Source organism: Stylophora pistillata, chromosome 1 (genome assembly GCF_964205215.1).
Source record: "Stylophora pistillata chromosome 1, jaStyPist1.2, whole genome shotgun sequence".
Classification (NCBI taxonomy): Eukaryota; Metazoa; Cnidaria; class Anthozoa; order Scleractinia; family Pocilloporidae; genus Stylophora; species Stylophora pistillata.
The window spans coordinates 22,636,667-22,649,296 of record NC_142519.1 but is presented as its reverse complement, the minus strand read 5'-3'; the positions used below and the strand labels follow the sequence as shown (position 1 = coordinate 22,649,296).

Here is a 12,630-nt window from a genome sequence, read left to right as displayed (position 1 = left end):
GGCAAGGCCTGTCTACAATGAAGATTTAAAACTAGTTTCTACAGTGTAATACCCAAACAAGAAAACCACAAGTTTCTGTGTTTAAAACTAAGTAGCGCTTTATTTTGACAAAAGGTGCAAGACCTGATATGCAGATTCCTCAACTTCCCAAATCTGTGTCACCACTTATCTGTTTGAGCACTAGCAAACATGAGCAAATACAGTGTAGTAAAGTGTTCAACACTTGTGGAAATGACTGAAAGATTGATATTTTGTTCATTTGTTAAAAAGATTGTTATCTTTTTAGAACTGTTTTTTTAACAGATAGTTTATCAGGATGCAAAATTTCTATTCTGGCTTTATTTTTAAAGGAATTATCATGTGTTTTGTAACAGACATCTTGCGAAAAGACAAAACTATTCTGAATGTGAAAGTATTAGCTGGCAATGAAAATGATATGTACAAGAATTTAAAGTTCCCTGATTTCTGAGGAAAATAATTCTTGGTGGCTCTTACCATCCAAACTTTTCATTATGACTTTATTTTTTAAGCTCCTTACTTTAAACTGTTGACAGTCAACCAGTTTCCACAAAATTTATTTCCTACAACGGTAATTGTTTTTGTTATCTAACCTGCAGATTCTTTGTTTGTTTTCAGTACACTGAATGAAAGTTTCAACAGTGCAGACTTTACCTTCAGGGACCGTGCACCAACATCACCAAGTAGAGAGGAGGTGAAGGCACAGGCTTTTGAACGACTTCAAGAGGAGCTTAAGAAAGCTCAAGAGGTGAGGGCTTTTTAAATACACTAATCTGGACACATAATCCTTGTGTCGGTGATAATTGCACAAGTTCTCGTGGCTGACATTTTGTCACTCTGTCCTGAAAACATGCAATAACAATCATGACATTTATCAACTTCATAATATACTTATAGAGTTGAGTTTTTGGATATAAAATTTTTTGCTAAATTTACAAGACTGGGCAAAGGAAGGAACTTTCATCATCAACTCTTTCTTCCTAAAGAATGGAATTCTTTTCTCTTTGAGAGATGATGAACTCTCATCATCTCTCAAAGGAACTCTCAAGCTTTCACCTTTGTGATTGAAAGGGTTAAGATATATGCATTATTAACTAAGTGTGAGGTCAAGATGGCTGGATGTTGGCCAAGTTCATTTTTCACATTTTTATGGACGAAGACTTCGTCTGCATCCATAAAAATGTGAAAAAAGAACGAGGCTAATATCCAGCCATCTTGACTGAACAAGCTTGGTTAATAAAGGATTTCTTATATTGCAGAAAGATTTTGCTTTAATAAGAATTAGGAATGATTTGTTTATTTTGAGAGCCTAGAAAGAAAGCCAACTGTGTATGTAGTACAACATAATTTGGATATATCAACAAAGTTGAAATGGTAAATTGGCCACCGTAATGATTACAAAAGCTGACGTTTCGAGCGTTAGCCCTTCACTCCGACGAAGGGCTAACGCTCGAAACGTCAGCTTTTGTAATCATTACGGTGGCCAATTTACCATTTCAACTTTGTTGATATATCCAAATTATTTCGTTACTCCCACCGACGCAGCCCCAAACAGTTTCTTTCGAAACTATCAGCCTTTATTCGTATGTAGTACAACAAACTCGTGAGAGTCATTTCTGTTTTCTATGTTTTGACTATCTTCTGCTGCTTTTTGCATTTCCATCATCGAAATTGTCTAAGAATTATGAACATAGTTCTAATTCAATTTTTTTTTGCAAAGGATTAATGCAGGTAATCCTGAGTGGTCAAGATGGGCTCATCTTGCCCACTCGGGTAGCCAATCAGAACACAGGATTTGCTTTATCTTGTCCATGGGTGTTGTGAAGGATGTAGTAAATACCATTATAAGACTTGAAAGACTGCTGTTAAGCCTATAACTCTTTTAGGTTCTAAACAGACATTTCATGATTTTAACATGATTGAACTCTTAGTTGTTACCAGGCCAAGCGAGTGATCTTGTTCGGCCATGTGTATGATAAATTTTGTTCTCAAGATTGTGAATGTGAATCTTTTTCATTCTATCGATTTCGATGAACATTTTTCAGTTATTTTGAGAAGGAACCCTCAGATTGTTTGTAAGTGTTCGACATTTCGATTTATTTGAGCTTTGTATACTTTCATTTTGCTTTATTTTGCTTTGCATTTGCAAGTTTTGATTGTGTAATTCTACTGTCAGAAACATATTTGTATGCCGTTTATTTGATGAACCAGGATTAAAAGACTCTAAAATTAACCGATCGATTCAGTGGCTACAACTCTCAAGATCTGATTTTTAATTCTCCCCTCTAGCTTCCTCAATTTCCTTGTAAATTTAGTCAGAGTTTAGATTTAAATCAAGATAACCTCTAGCTGATAAGTTTAAGTATTCTCATTACCTTTTTTCTGATTATTGTATGGAAGTTATAGAGGAAGTAACTTGTTAATTATGTCTGGGAGTTAGGGTTACAATGTAAATCATCTGGCTCCGGTTGTTTGAAGGATGGATAATGCTATACACTGGATAAATCTCTATCCGGTGGATAGCGCTGTACGTTTTGGTAACACTTATCCGCTGGATAGCAATTTATCTGTTGGTTAGCGTTATCTGCCCTTTGAAAAACCAGAGCCTGGAGTAGATTTTGATCCATTTTGATTATCAGTTTCAGACCTGTTATTTTATAGTGTTTGGGCACTGACACCTGTACACTTGTAACTGGTTTATTTATTCAAGCTTAATGATATAATTCTGTTGTTGTTTCAAAAAAGGAGCTCAAACTGAAAGACGAACAATGTGAAAAACTATCAAGAGTAAGAAATCAATTGGAATCAGAGTTAGAAGAACTGACAGCAAGTCTGTTTCAGGTTTGTTTGGAATATACAACTATGCATTTAGAATGAAGCTAACTTGAGTGTTACTCTTCTTATTTGGAATTTAGATCAAATAGCTAATATTAGATATGTCATTGTATTTTAATTAACAATGTCTTCAAAGTCATTCATTGGATTATTTTTTTCTTAAATTTAACAGGAGGCTCATGCTATGGTTCGTGCAGCAAATGTTAAAAGGGCCGCAGCAGAAAAGAGGTTCAAAGAAGCAAATAACAAGGTTGGTGGAAAACTACTTGTGTTGTTTTAATCTTCAGTATTCCATTTATAAATCAGTTTTTTGCATGAATAAGCATGGTAAGGTATATTTTGGAATACTCCAGATCATTACCACAGATATTTCAATGCACTTACAGCTTCAAGTGCTGAATTATGCAAGTTTAACCTCCTGAAGGAATCAGGATACAGTCTGATTCAGGTTGGAACAAGGATTAAGACTTGTCATCCAAATCTGTTTACTTATTAGATTATGTCTGTCAGACTTCATTAATGAGTACAGAAAGAACAGTGAGATTTTTAAATGAAACAAATTTCATCCCATGCTGTTATTACTAGGTTGAAGTCCTTCAAGCAGAAGTGTCTGCTCTCAAACAGTTAGTGTTAACCTCCACATCATCACGGGGTCATTCTAGTGGAATCAGCTGGCGACGACACAGTGATGAACACCTCAGCCCATGTCCAGATTGCAACTCATACAATTGTGATGCTGCTGTAACAAGGTTAAATGGAACATGTTTGCATGGGTCACAAAATGGAAATGATCCCCCTTCAGATGAATCAGAGGTTGGTACAAACTTTTTGTTTCTATTTTTGTGATTGTATTGTAGTTTTGAGTCCAGTTTTGATGTATTGGGAAAATCCCAGGAATTGAAGTCATAAACAAAGGATTTTTGCAAATGCACAGGGAATAAATATATCCTTAATTTTTTTCATCTGTTTATTCAATAATGACTTCCTAAAGTAGAGTTTCCAGGGGAAGCATAACAAAAATGATGTATATGTATATGTATGGTGTATGGTGTATGGTGTATTGCGTGTTGGGGGTAGGAGACGTTAATTTCTCACGCACGAGATTACTGTGTGATGGATGTCCTTCCCTGGGGTGGGATGGGTGGGATTTATTGGGTGGACTACTAGCATGGTTTGCATATGTTCCATTCTAGTCCTACCCCACTGCAGTAATGCAGTGAAAAATGGTTAGGAAAAAAAGTATATATCAAACCATACATGTACCAAGATTACTGGTACTTTTCATGCATCCATTTCCAGGCACCAAAAAATATCTTCGAAGCAATAAACCCCCTCTTTGCCGTAGTTCAAATTAAAGTTACAAAACAACTTTTAATTATTTTTGTTTTATCTACTCTATTTTCATCTTTTTCTCAATCTGGCTGTCTTTTTTTTTCTTTTTTTGAAGTTCTTGAATATTCAAGCAGGTATGTAAATTATCTTCAGGTGGATGTGATCCTTTTCCGAGAATTTTTACAATGGATGGATGAACGTTCTGTTTCACATGATCAGCCATTTTTAGCCAGAATTTACAAAGAAGATGTTGGACCATGTTTAGATTTTCCTAATAAGGAGGTACTGTATGTGGTTACTGGGGAGGTAGACTGTACATTGTAGCATTGATTTCTTAGTTATTATTAAATGGCAAAAATTGATTGTCTTTGCTTCAGCTTTTTTCAACTAGTTTAGCTTTTTTTCAACTAGTTCAGCTAGTCATTTTTGGAAGTGTTTAAAATTGGCTTCCTTTGCTCCCTTCACTTGAATTAAAGAAGCAATCACCAATGAATGATATAAACGTTTCATGCTTTTTTTAGGGGACAGCTTTAGAGTGGCTGTTCCGATTCATTTTGTTTGGATGGCGTTGGAATTTGGACTGTCTTTTTGCTTGTTTGTTTTGTTTAGTTTTGTTTTTGGTTTGGGTGCATCGGCATCTGCCATAAACCCTTTTGGAGCAAACAACAAGCCTAATCCATGTGCATCAGACCCTGGGGGTCTTTGTAAAGGGAATTGAAGCTTTTCAACCCTGTGCCAGTCCTGCCATCCTTTTTACTTTCTTAATCCCTTCTTTATCTTATTTGAAGAATTTTGGCAAGATCATTAAAAGCAGGAGGTGTAGGGTGCATCTCTTATGTCAGTAAACTGCTGTCAGTTTATTGCAGAGATTGTGACCACATCACATTTTACTGGTTGTGTTTTTTAGCTTGCATTAGCTGTACACAGTGCTATTGAAAACAATACTTTAATGATGGAGACATTTAGTGGCAAACCAGTGTTCAGGTACGTTTCTTTGTCTTGTGTCATTTTATGTCCATGGTTGCAAAATGAACCACATCATTTTGTGCTATACTTTTCCCTTTTATGAAAATATATTTTTTTTTTGTTTTGCCCTCACAATAGCCCATTTCCGAATTACCCTTGGCCTCTTTTTCAAAACGAGGCCTGGTGCTCAACCATTCTTGTGAAAATGAGTTTAATTTGCATGTGAATGAAAATTTATTATCATATGAAAGGATGAGCACCAGGACTCGTTTTGAAAATGAGGCCAAGGGTAATCCAGAAATGGGCTATTGAGATTTATATAGGAATGCATAATTTCTGATGCTGACTTTTGTATTAAGTAAATTTTAGTACTTTTTATTGTGTGGCTTAAATCAATGTGAGGGTATATGTATGTACATGTATATTACTTTCATCCCACATGAGCGTCTTAAGACCTAAACTTCTCTTTTTTCTGATTATATTCTTTTGGTGGCATTAAGTGAGAAACGATGATCGTTTAGTGTAAGTTACTTGAATCATTTTTAGTGCAGCATTACAAAACAAACAATAAAAAGAAAAACTGCATCCTAGATTAATTCACTGTTGACTATTCCTCTCGTCTATTTTGTTTCTCTCTTTGTTGTGCAGGAAGTGCGCGCTCACAGGAACGTCTCGATTTTGTCTTCATCGTGTGAAGTTATCAGAAAAAGGTGACTGGTATAACCTGAGTCGCAACAGTAGAGTCAGGGTGAGTAGTAATCATTTGAGGAAAAATGCAGTTTCAGTGAAGTTGTAAAACTTCAAGGGACAACGAAGAATAACTGATCAAAGAGCATACAATGAGTTGTGGAGTGGTGCAAACGTTTCATACAGTGTATAATTATTCAAGATTGCAGTCATAGACAGCAAAGAATTGTGTATGATTTTTTCTATAGCCTATAATAATAATAATAATGATAATAATAATAACATATTTAACCAGGGTAAACCCGTCAGCAGAAGCTGTTATTAATAGGTGCCCTGGGAAACAAAAAAATAGATTCTTTTCTCCTTTCCCTCTGCCAACCTTGAGTGGCTCATGTAGAAACTCTCAACTCTTGTGGACAATTTCAAACGTGGAGCCTACTTGCAGGCTACTGTTGGTAACTTGGGAGCTTTATCATAGCTTTGAAAGGCTTCAGTATTTTATCAGCTGTTTGCTGAAACAAGACGACTTACCCCTCCCTACCCGCAATTTTTTTCTTGTGTTAGATTGTAGCAGTCTGTGACTTTTACACTTATTTGCGGTACATCCAGCAAGGACTGGTGAAGGCAGACGGTAAGTCTGAAAAACGTTTAACCCCTGGTGGCTTATGGCTACGTTTGTAAGAAATATACTCTGCACTGACAACGGCAACATCAACCATTACAGCAAACTATAAGAGTAAAAGCAACAAAAATAACAACAGAAGTGAAAAAACGTAAAATAGAGCAAATTTCGGGGTGATTAAAAACAAGTGCCGCTGAAATCATGGTAGATCATTGGTCGGTTTTACCGTTAGATCATTAGTTTCAATGAGATCATTGGTTTCCTCCAAGAATGAGATCCCACAATTCTCAAGTTATTGCCATAGGGATATTTTTCTGTTACCATCCGCAGACTTGAATTTTACCGAGTTGTTGTTATATGCGGGCTGTTTGTGGGTTAAACGTGCCCTTTATTTCACTCTCTGTCTTTCTCTCTCTCTCTCCTCTTCTACAAGGCCAAATCTTCCTTGCGTCTTGAAATGTTGTAGTGCTTTTGTAGTATTGGACAGGGCAGTAGTGTTCACATGTGTGAAAATGTCATCGTGTTTGAAGTATGTTTCATCTTTGTTACAACCTGCAGTACAATTTCATTAACTGTTGTATTGATTTTGTTATTGTTTGTTTGTTTTTTTTTTATTTTTTATTTAATTACTAGTAACCGAGATATACTGGGAGCTAATGAGATTGAGGAGTAAGATGGCACTCGCGCGGTTCGGAATGGAGGGCACAGTCAAGGTTCAAAGGAGCAGTGGTCACTCATAGCAACGCATGCTCTCTGGTTGAGATATCTTACGGGATCCGTAAGTTTTATATCAGGGCTCAGACAAAAGTAAAATTGTATTTTCATGTGAAGTGACTAAGCATACTGTGACTCTGAGCAGCTGTTAGGAAGCAATGTGGAAATGAATTTTACTGAGTGGTCCTAATAAAAATGAGTCGCTAAAGACTTCAACAGAATTTGTAAGACTTCAATATTTCAATTATTGAAATTATCAAAGTATTTATGCTTGCATTTTGTGTTAATGTAATTGAATACGTCATTTAAGGAGTTACAAAGTTAGCAAAATTCGCAAATTTGTGTAGGGAGTCTTTTTATTCACTCAAGCAAAATTACTCAAATTTTAAAATATTTTCAAGTGTAGAATTTGTGATTTTTATCGCCAAAGGACGGTGCTCGCGTGGGGATATTTCATTTAGAATCAAGTTATTTAACGTATTCTTGTAAAATCAGTGTGTATTATTATTTTAGAGCACTGGTATTACATATTACTCCATCACTGACAGAGATTGATGGACAAGAATTCTTAGAAACTTTGAAAGGTGGATTTTCACGAACGAGAGGTTTTCTTAGAGTTGTCGTGCGATTTTAATGAGTGATGTTGAATTTGAGGCCAGGAAATGAATATATATATATAAATAACTCATCAAACAATTTTCTTAAGATAATTTTTTATCAGTAGTTTCTATTTTTCTATGAGGAGGCCCTTCAGTCTCATTTGTACATAATGACAGAATCTTTTGATGATTTATCCAAAAGAAATAAACCTTCAAGCTTGACGTTGTAGTCAATGTACATGTTTGTTTATGTCTAAGTTACTAATAAGTAGTCCGGTTGGTATATTTTTGTTGACTAAATATTGTTGCTGTTATCGTTGTTGTATTTTAGACAAGCTTCAGAGTTCTGCATTTACTTTTCAGTGTGCAGACCTTCCAATATACACAGTAGAAATCTTAACTCTCTCTTTTTGGGTTGCTGTCTTTGAAATTTTCTTCCGTAATAAAAGATGCTGTATTTGTGGCCAGCGTAGAACGAAGTAAAAATGCGAGTTCTCGCAAGTACTCCAACCTTAGACTGTTCTGATTGTTTCACCTGAGGCACCATCAATTAATCTTTGACAGAGTAATCGTCAGTGATTCCGGCTATTTGCAATGCGTCATGTTTTTATTGCAATAATCATCATCATTATCAATACCATTTTTGCTATTATAAAAATATTACTTTAATTATGATTTGTCTTACTGTTATTGTGGCTATTTATGCCACAGTTGTAATTGTTATTATTTATTTGATGTAATATCAGTTAGGATTTTACATTTTGGAGACCTCATTTAAGTTTTACCCTCGTGTATTACAATCAACCTCTTTTTTCGCCTTGCGGATTTTTAATGACAAGCCATATCCTAATGTTCTTATTAAAATCGGACTGCTATGAATAATTCTTGTTTATTATCGGATAGTAATCGTCAATGGTACAAGTGTTCAGTGTTGCGGTGTGGATGTTATCTTTATGGTGAGCCGGTTTTATTGTGCCGACTCCAATACTCCGAGTCCTTCTGGAACAGATTTGCGGTTCAAATAACTCTTTGTTAGCTTTACCACTTTGACAGGTGTTAATTTAAAATCATAGGGCCGTTAAATTGTAATAATATTGTTCTCAAAAGCGAACTTTACACGAGCTTCTTTCCATTTTGCATCACTCAACTTGTTACCTTCTTTGGAATCAATATTATGATCGTTACACGCCCTGTTCGTCCTTAAGAGAAGCTGTTAATTCATTCGCGTCGCGTGAAATCGTAAACACTGCACTAGAACGCACAAAAACAAATTTATGGCTGCATATCAGGTAAAGCCTTAAAGTAATAGCTGAGGAAAATGAGTTGGCCGAAACATTGGGGTATTAAAGTTAAAGCACAGCGGTTAACTCCCCAAGAACTTGGAGTTTTGAAGTTTCCTATTTTTATTAAATTTGTTACATACATTTTCCATATAGCTGTAATTTCTATTTTTTTTTCCTACCACAAGAGATGTGAGTGATGAATTCTCGAAAATTTTCATTTACCATTATTTAAACACTACATTGTAGAAACCTATCTGTACCCATCCGTGTTATCTTTGACATTGTTGCTAAGAGAAAAAACAAAAACCATCGCGAATCGTCTTTCTTATTGTTAGATTTGTGGTTTAGTCGTCGTTTTTGTGATTTTCGAAAGAGATTTACCCTTTCTTTTGTTTATTTTTGTGGAAAAAAAAAAAGAATAGGAAATAGATAAAAAAGTTTCAACCTGTATTTCAAATGATTTGCATGACTAACTTTTTAGTACAATTTTTTTGAACGATGCTTTTAGTTCTTTTACAAGTCTCGTTTATAATTTGTAATCAAGCGAACAAAAACAATAACAGCTAACAGTGCACTGAGCACAAACTGTATATCTCACAAACAAGAGACGTACAAAAAACTTACGGCTCTACACGTGGTCGCAGATGAACGTAATGGGTATTAGTTCCCAGTACATTGTTGGAGGCTCTAAAAAGATCGCTCAATTGTTACCGTAAGACTATTAGCGTGTTAATTTACCTCAGAATCTGCTCGATCATTTTACATTTTATCGACCCCACAGATCTCACTCTCTGACAAATCTTTATTTTGGTAGAATGTTGTAATTCGTGATAAGTCCATTATTAATTAAACTGGGGATCGCGGCATCGATTTGTACTTGATTAGGGATAGCTTCCCGCTTACACTCTCTTGGACAATTATATATCCGTTTTGTCAATACGCTGTGACAGGAACTCTAAGTAAGTACAACGCGCACAGTTGGTTTTTGCCGCCCTTTTTGTCATTTTAAATGATATTTCTAAGAATGTAGTATATTGGAGGTACTTTGATGGAATATGATATCACTTCTCTGAGCAATAAATACCCTTTTTAATGCGTTATTTCTCGAGAGTGAGATAGTGCAGTTTGGAAAGGATTCTCGGTGATTATCCTGTGAAAGATCTCCAAGCAGGTGTTTGTGACAAAAGAAAGCAGAAAATCATTTGCAACGACGTGAATGCAAATTGTAGTTAGATATTAGCGCACTCTACTTAGTTCTGCGACGGAAACATGCAGTGTGTGGGCCTGGAGATTTCCTCTGCCAATTTAAGAAAAACAGATGAAGGTGTTTCACAATTCTGTGGTTTGTTTCGTTTATTCAGTCATTGTTAAGTCCAGAGCAAGCAGACTAAATATGTTTCCCGACGAGGATTCGGGAGAGTCTGAAGGAAGATAATAAATGGCACTGCCGCGGTAATATGTCAGACGCGTTTGATAATTCAGCCAATCGTATATGCGACCACTGACGAGATCGACGTATCATAAACAAAGCTCATTTTGCAATTGTTTTCGCAGGTGAAAATATCGCTCCAGAGACAAATCATTCGTGCAGAGTTAGGTAGATACAGTCACGTAGAAGCAACGCACCGAGCGCGGTGTTAGAAACGGAAAAAACGCGGGCATCACAACCTGTAAATGGTGCTTTAACGGTTTGCCCGCGCGGATTTGCCGCGCTGACACCGCCATATGTTCAGTAACATTACTTCAGAGTATAAAGAGCTGGGCCTTTCCCCAGGATTTAAGATCTCTATAATAATTGTGCTGGGGTTGGAAATAATTTTTGGTATTTGTGCCAGCTGCACTGTTTTGCTGATATACTGGAACAAGAGGAGTGTTCGGAGCGTAGCAACAAAGTTCATCGCAAACCTTGCTCTTATTGACTTAATAATCTGCTGTGTTTGTGTTCCGTTCACCATCGCTCGCGTTTCAGGATTTGCTTATCATTCTGCACTGTTTTGTTGTTGGCATGAGGCTGTTACATCAGCTCTGAGAAATGCGTCGTTTATAACTTTACTGCTGATTTGTTATGACCGTTACAAATCAGTAACGAACCCGTTTGTGTTAAGACTTACCCACCTCAAAGCCAGGCGCGCTGTTATTTTGGTATGGTGTTTGAGTACTGTTAGTGTTATAGCACCTTTCCTTGAATGGCGTTGGAAGGCCAAGACATTCTGGTCTTCTGCGTGTATTTTGATGTTTAGCGAGTCAAAGGAACCCTGTTTTTTTCGCCTGTATTATTTGCCATCGTTTTTATTGTCATGTACGATTCTGCTTCCCGCCTACTTGCGAATATCGAAGGCCGCCTTCTCCAGAGTGCACATACAAGCCATGATGATTCGAACGTCGTTCATTGTGCCTGCGACGTTTACGCAAAGGCGAAATGAGGCAATGGTGCGTCAAAAAGAATGGAAAATCGCCAAAATGACTGGAGCAGTAGTCTGTTCTGTGTGTGGATTATGGTTGCCATACACCACGTTAACATTCTCCATGTATTTTATGAGGCCCTCTAATCTATTGGTTCGTTTAGAGTTCGTGTTTTTGGCTTTTGGTTACTTCAACTGTGTCTTGAATCCTTTATTGTATGCGTTCACAAAAGAGAAATTTCGCACTGCGTTTTGGAGAACTTTGCCTTGCAAGAAATAACAGGTAGAGCGGATAATCAACTTTGTGCTCGTTTTCAGTCCCAATTTACCAACTTTATCTTTGGTTTGTTTACTGTAAGGTTTTTTCTTAATCGATGTACTTCCCTAGTGGCCTTAAATGCGGAAGATTATCGAAAGGAGTTGAAAAGTTGAAGCACCTCTGCGCTTTTCACAGTTGAGTTGCTTTCCGTAAGAAATTTATAACCGTGCATTAACACACGTAAAATTAACGTATATTTACTTTTCTAAAGGACTTCGTTTCCTTTCGAACAAGTCTGGTTCTTACACTATTGTAGTCGGATTTCTGTGGCTCAGTGTCTTTATACGAACAATAAAGAAATTTGTGTCCACACAAAGCTGCAATTTTTTTCATATCGTATTTCGGGTCGTTCGTTGACAAAACGATGAAAAATGCAAATCGAGACCTAAAACACGTACACACATAATCCGAGCAGATGGCATTTGAAAAATAAACTTTCATTTTTCCCTCGATTTGCATTTCGGTGGATTCATTAAATAATAAATTAAACGCTTTTCATTTATTTTGAAGATTTAAATAATTTTTAGCCGACTACGAAATAGGTTTTTTGGCACTTTTTCGTCCGCACTCTATACGATGGGGCTTTATTGGATCTCGTCTTTAACAAATTCGGTCATTCGTTCCTCCATTGTGACGCGCGAGATAAACATTATAGGTCGTAGTTGTGCACTTGTTACGGCAGAGAAATGGCGAAGATGTAAAACACACAGAAATTTGAAACCCGTGTATCGATTGTACCTGTTAAAAAGAATTGATGGAATCGTTACTTTTGCAATAAAAGGTTTGAAATGAGACCTTTTGCGGGAATAGGTCAGTAGTTCAGTTGTTCAGTTTACAAATAGGCGTGAATTAT

The 12,630-nt window shown here is 36.4% G+C and overlaps 2 protein-coding genes across 4 annotated transcripts in view; both read left to right on the top strand.

The window, feature by feature from the left end:
* LOC111326446 (guanine nucleotide exchange factor for Rab-3A) overlaps positions 1-7,995 on the top strand; it is a 9,803-nt gene extending 1,808 nt beyond the window's left edge. For all 3 annotated transcript variants that reach the window (XM_088744802.1, XM_088744796.1, XM_022930447.2), the window contains 9 exons: positions 637-766; positions 2,764-2,859; positions 3,026-3,103; positions 3,439-3,666; positions 4,339-4,467; positions 5,093-5,169; positions 5,800-5,899; positions 6,403-6,469; positions 7,094-7,995. In XM_088744802.1, the coding sequence (XP_088600928.1) occupies positions 637-766; positions 2,764-2,859; positions 3,026-3,103; positions 3,439-3,666; positions 4,339-4,467; positions 5,093-5,169; positions 5,800-5,899; positions 6,403-6,469; positions 7,094-7,200 (1,012 nt within the window). In that variant the 3' untranslated portion in view covers positions 7,201-7,995. The remainder of the gene's footprint in view (positions 1-636; positions 767-2,763; positions 2,860-3,025; positions 3,104-3,438; positions 3,667-4,338; positions 4,468-5,092; positions 5,170-5,799; positions 5,900-6,402; positions 6,470-7,093) is intronic.
* A 2,166-nt stretch (positions 7,996-10,161) lies between these two features.
* On the top strand, positions 10,162-12,285 carry LOC111326431 (G protein-coupled receptor 22). Its single transcript, XM_022930432.2, has one exon. It carries the CDS (start codon positions 10,782-10,784, stop codon positions 11,736-11,738), a length of 957 nt encoding a protein of 318 aa, XP_022786167.2. The 5' UTR covers positions 10,162-10,781; the 3' UTR covers positions 11,739-12,285.
* The last annotated feature ends 345 nt before the right edge of the window (positions 12,286-12,630 follow it).

Excerpts from the sequence above, each read along its gene's own strand:
- LOC111326431 (XM_022930432.2), top strand. The coding sequence starts at position 10,782 with ATGTTCAGTAACATTACTTCAGAGTATAAAGAGCTGGGCCTTTCCCCA.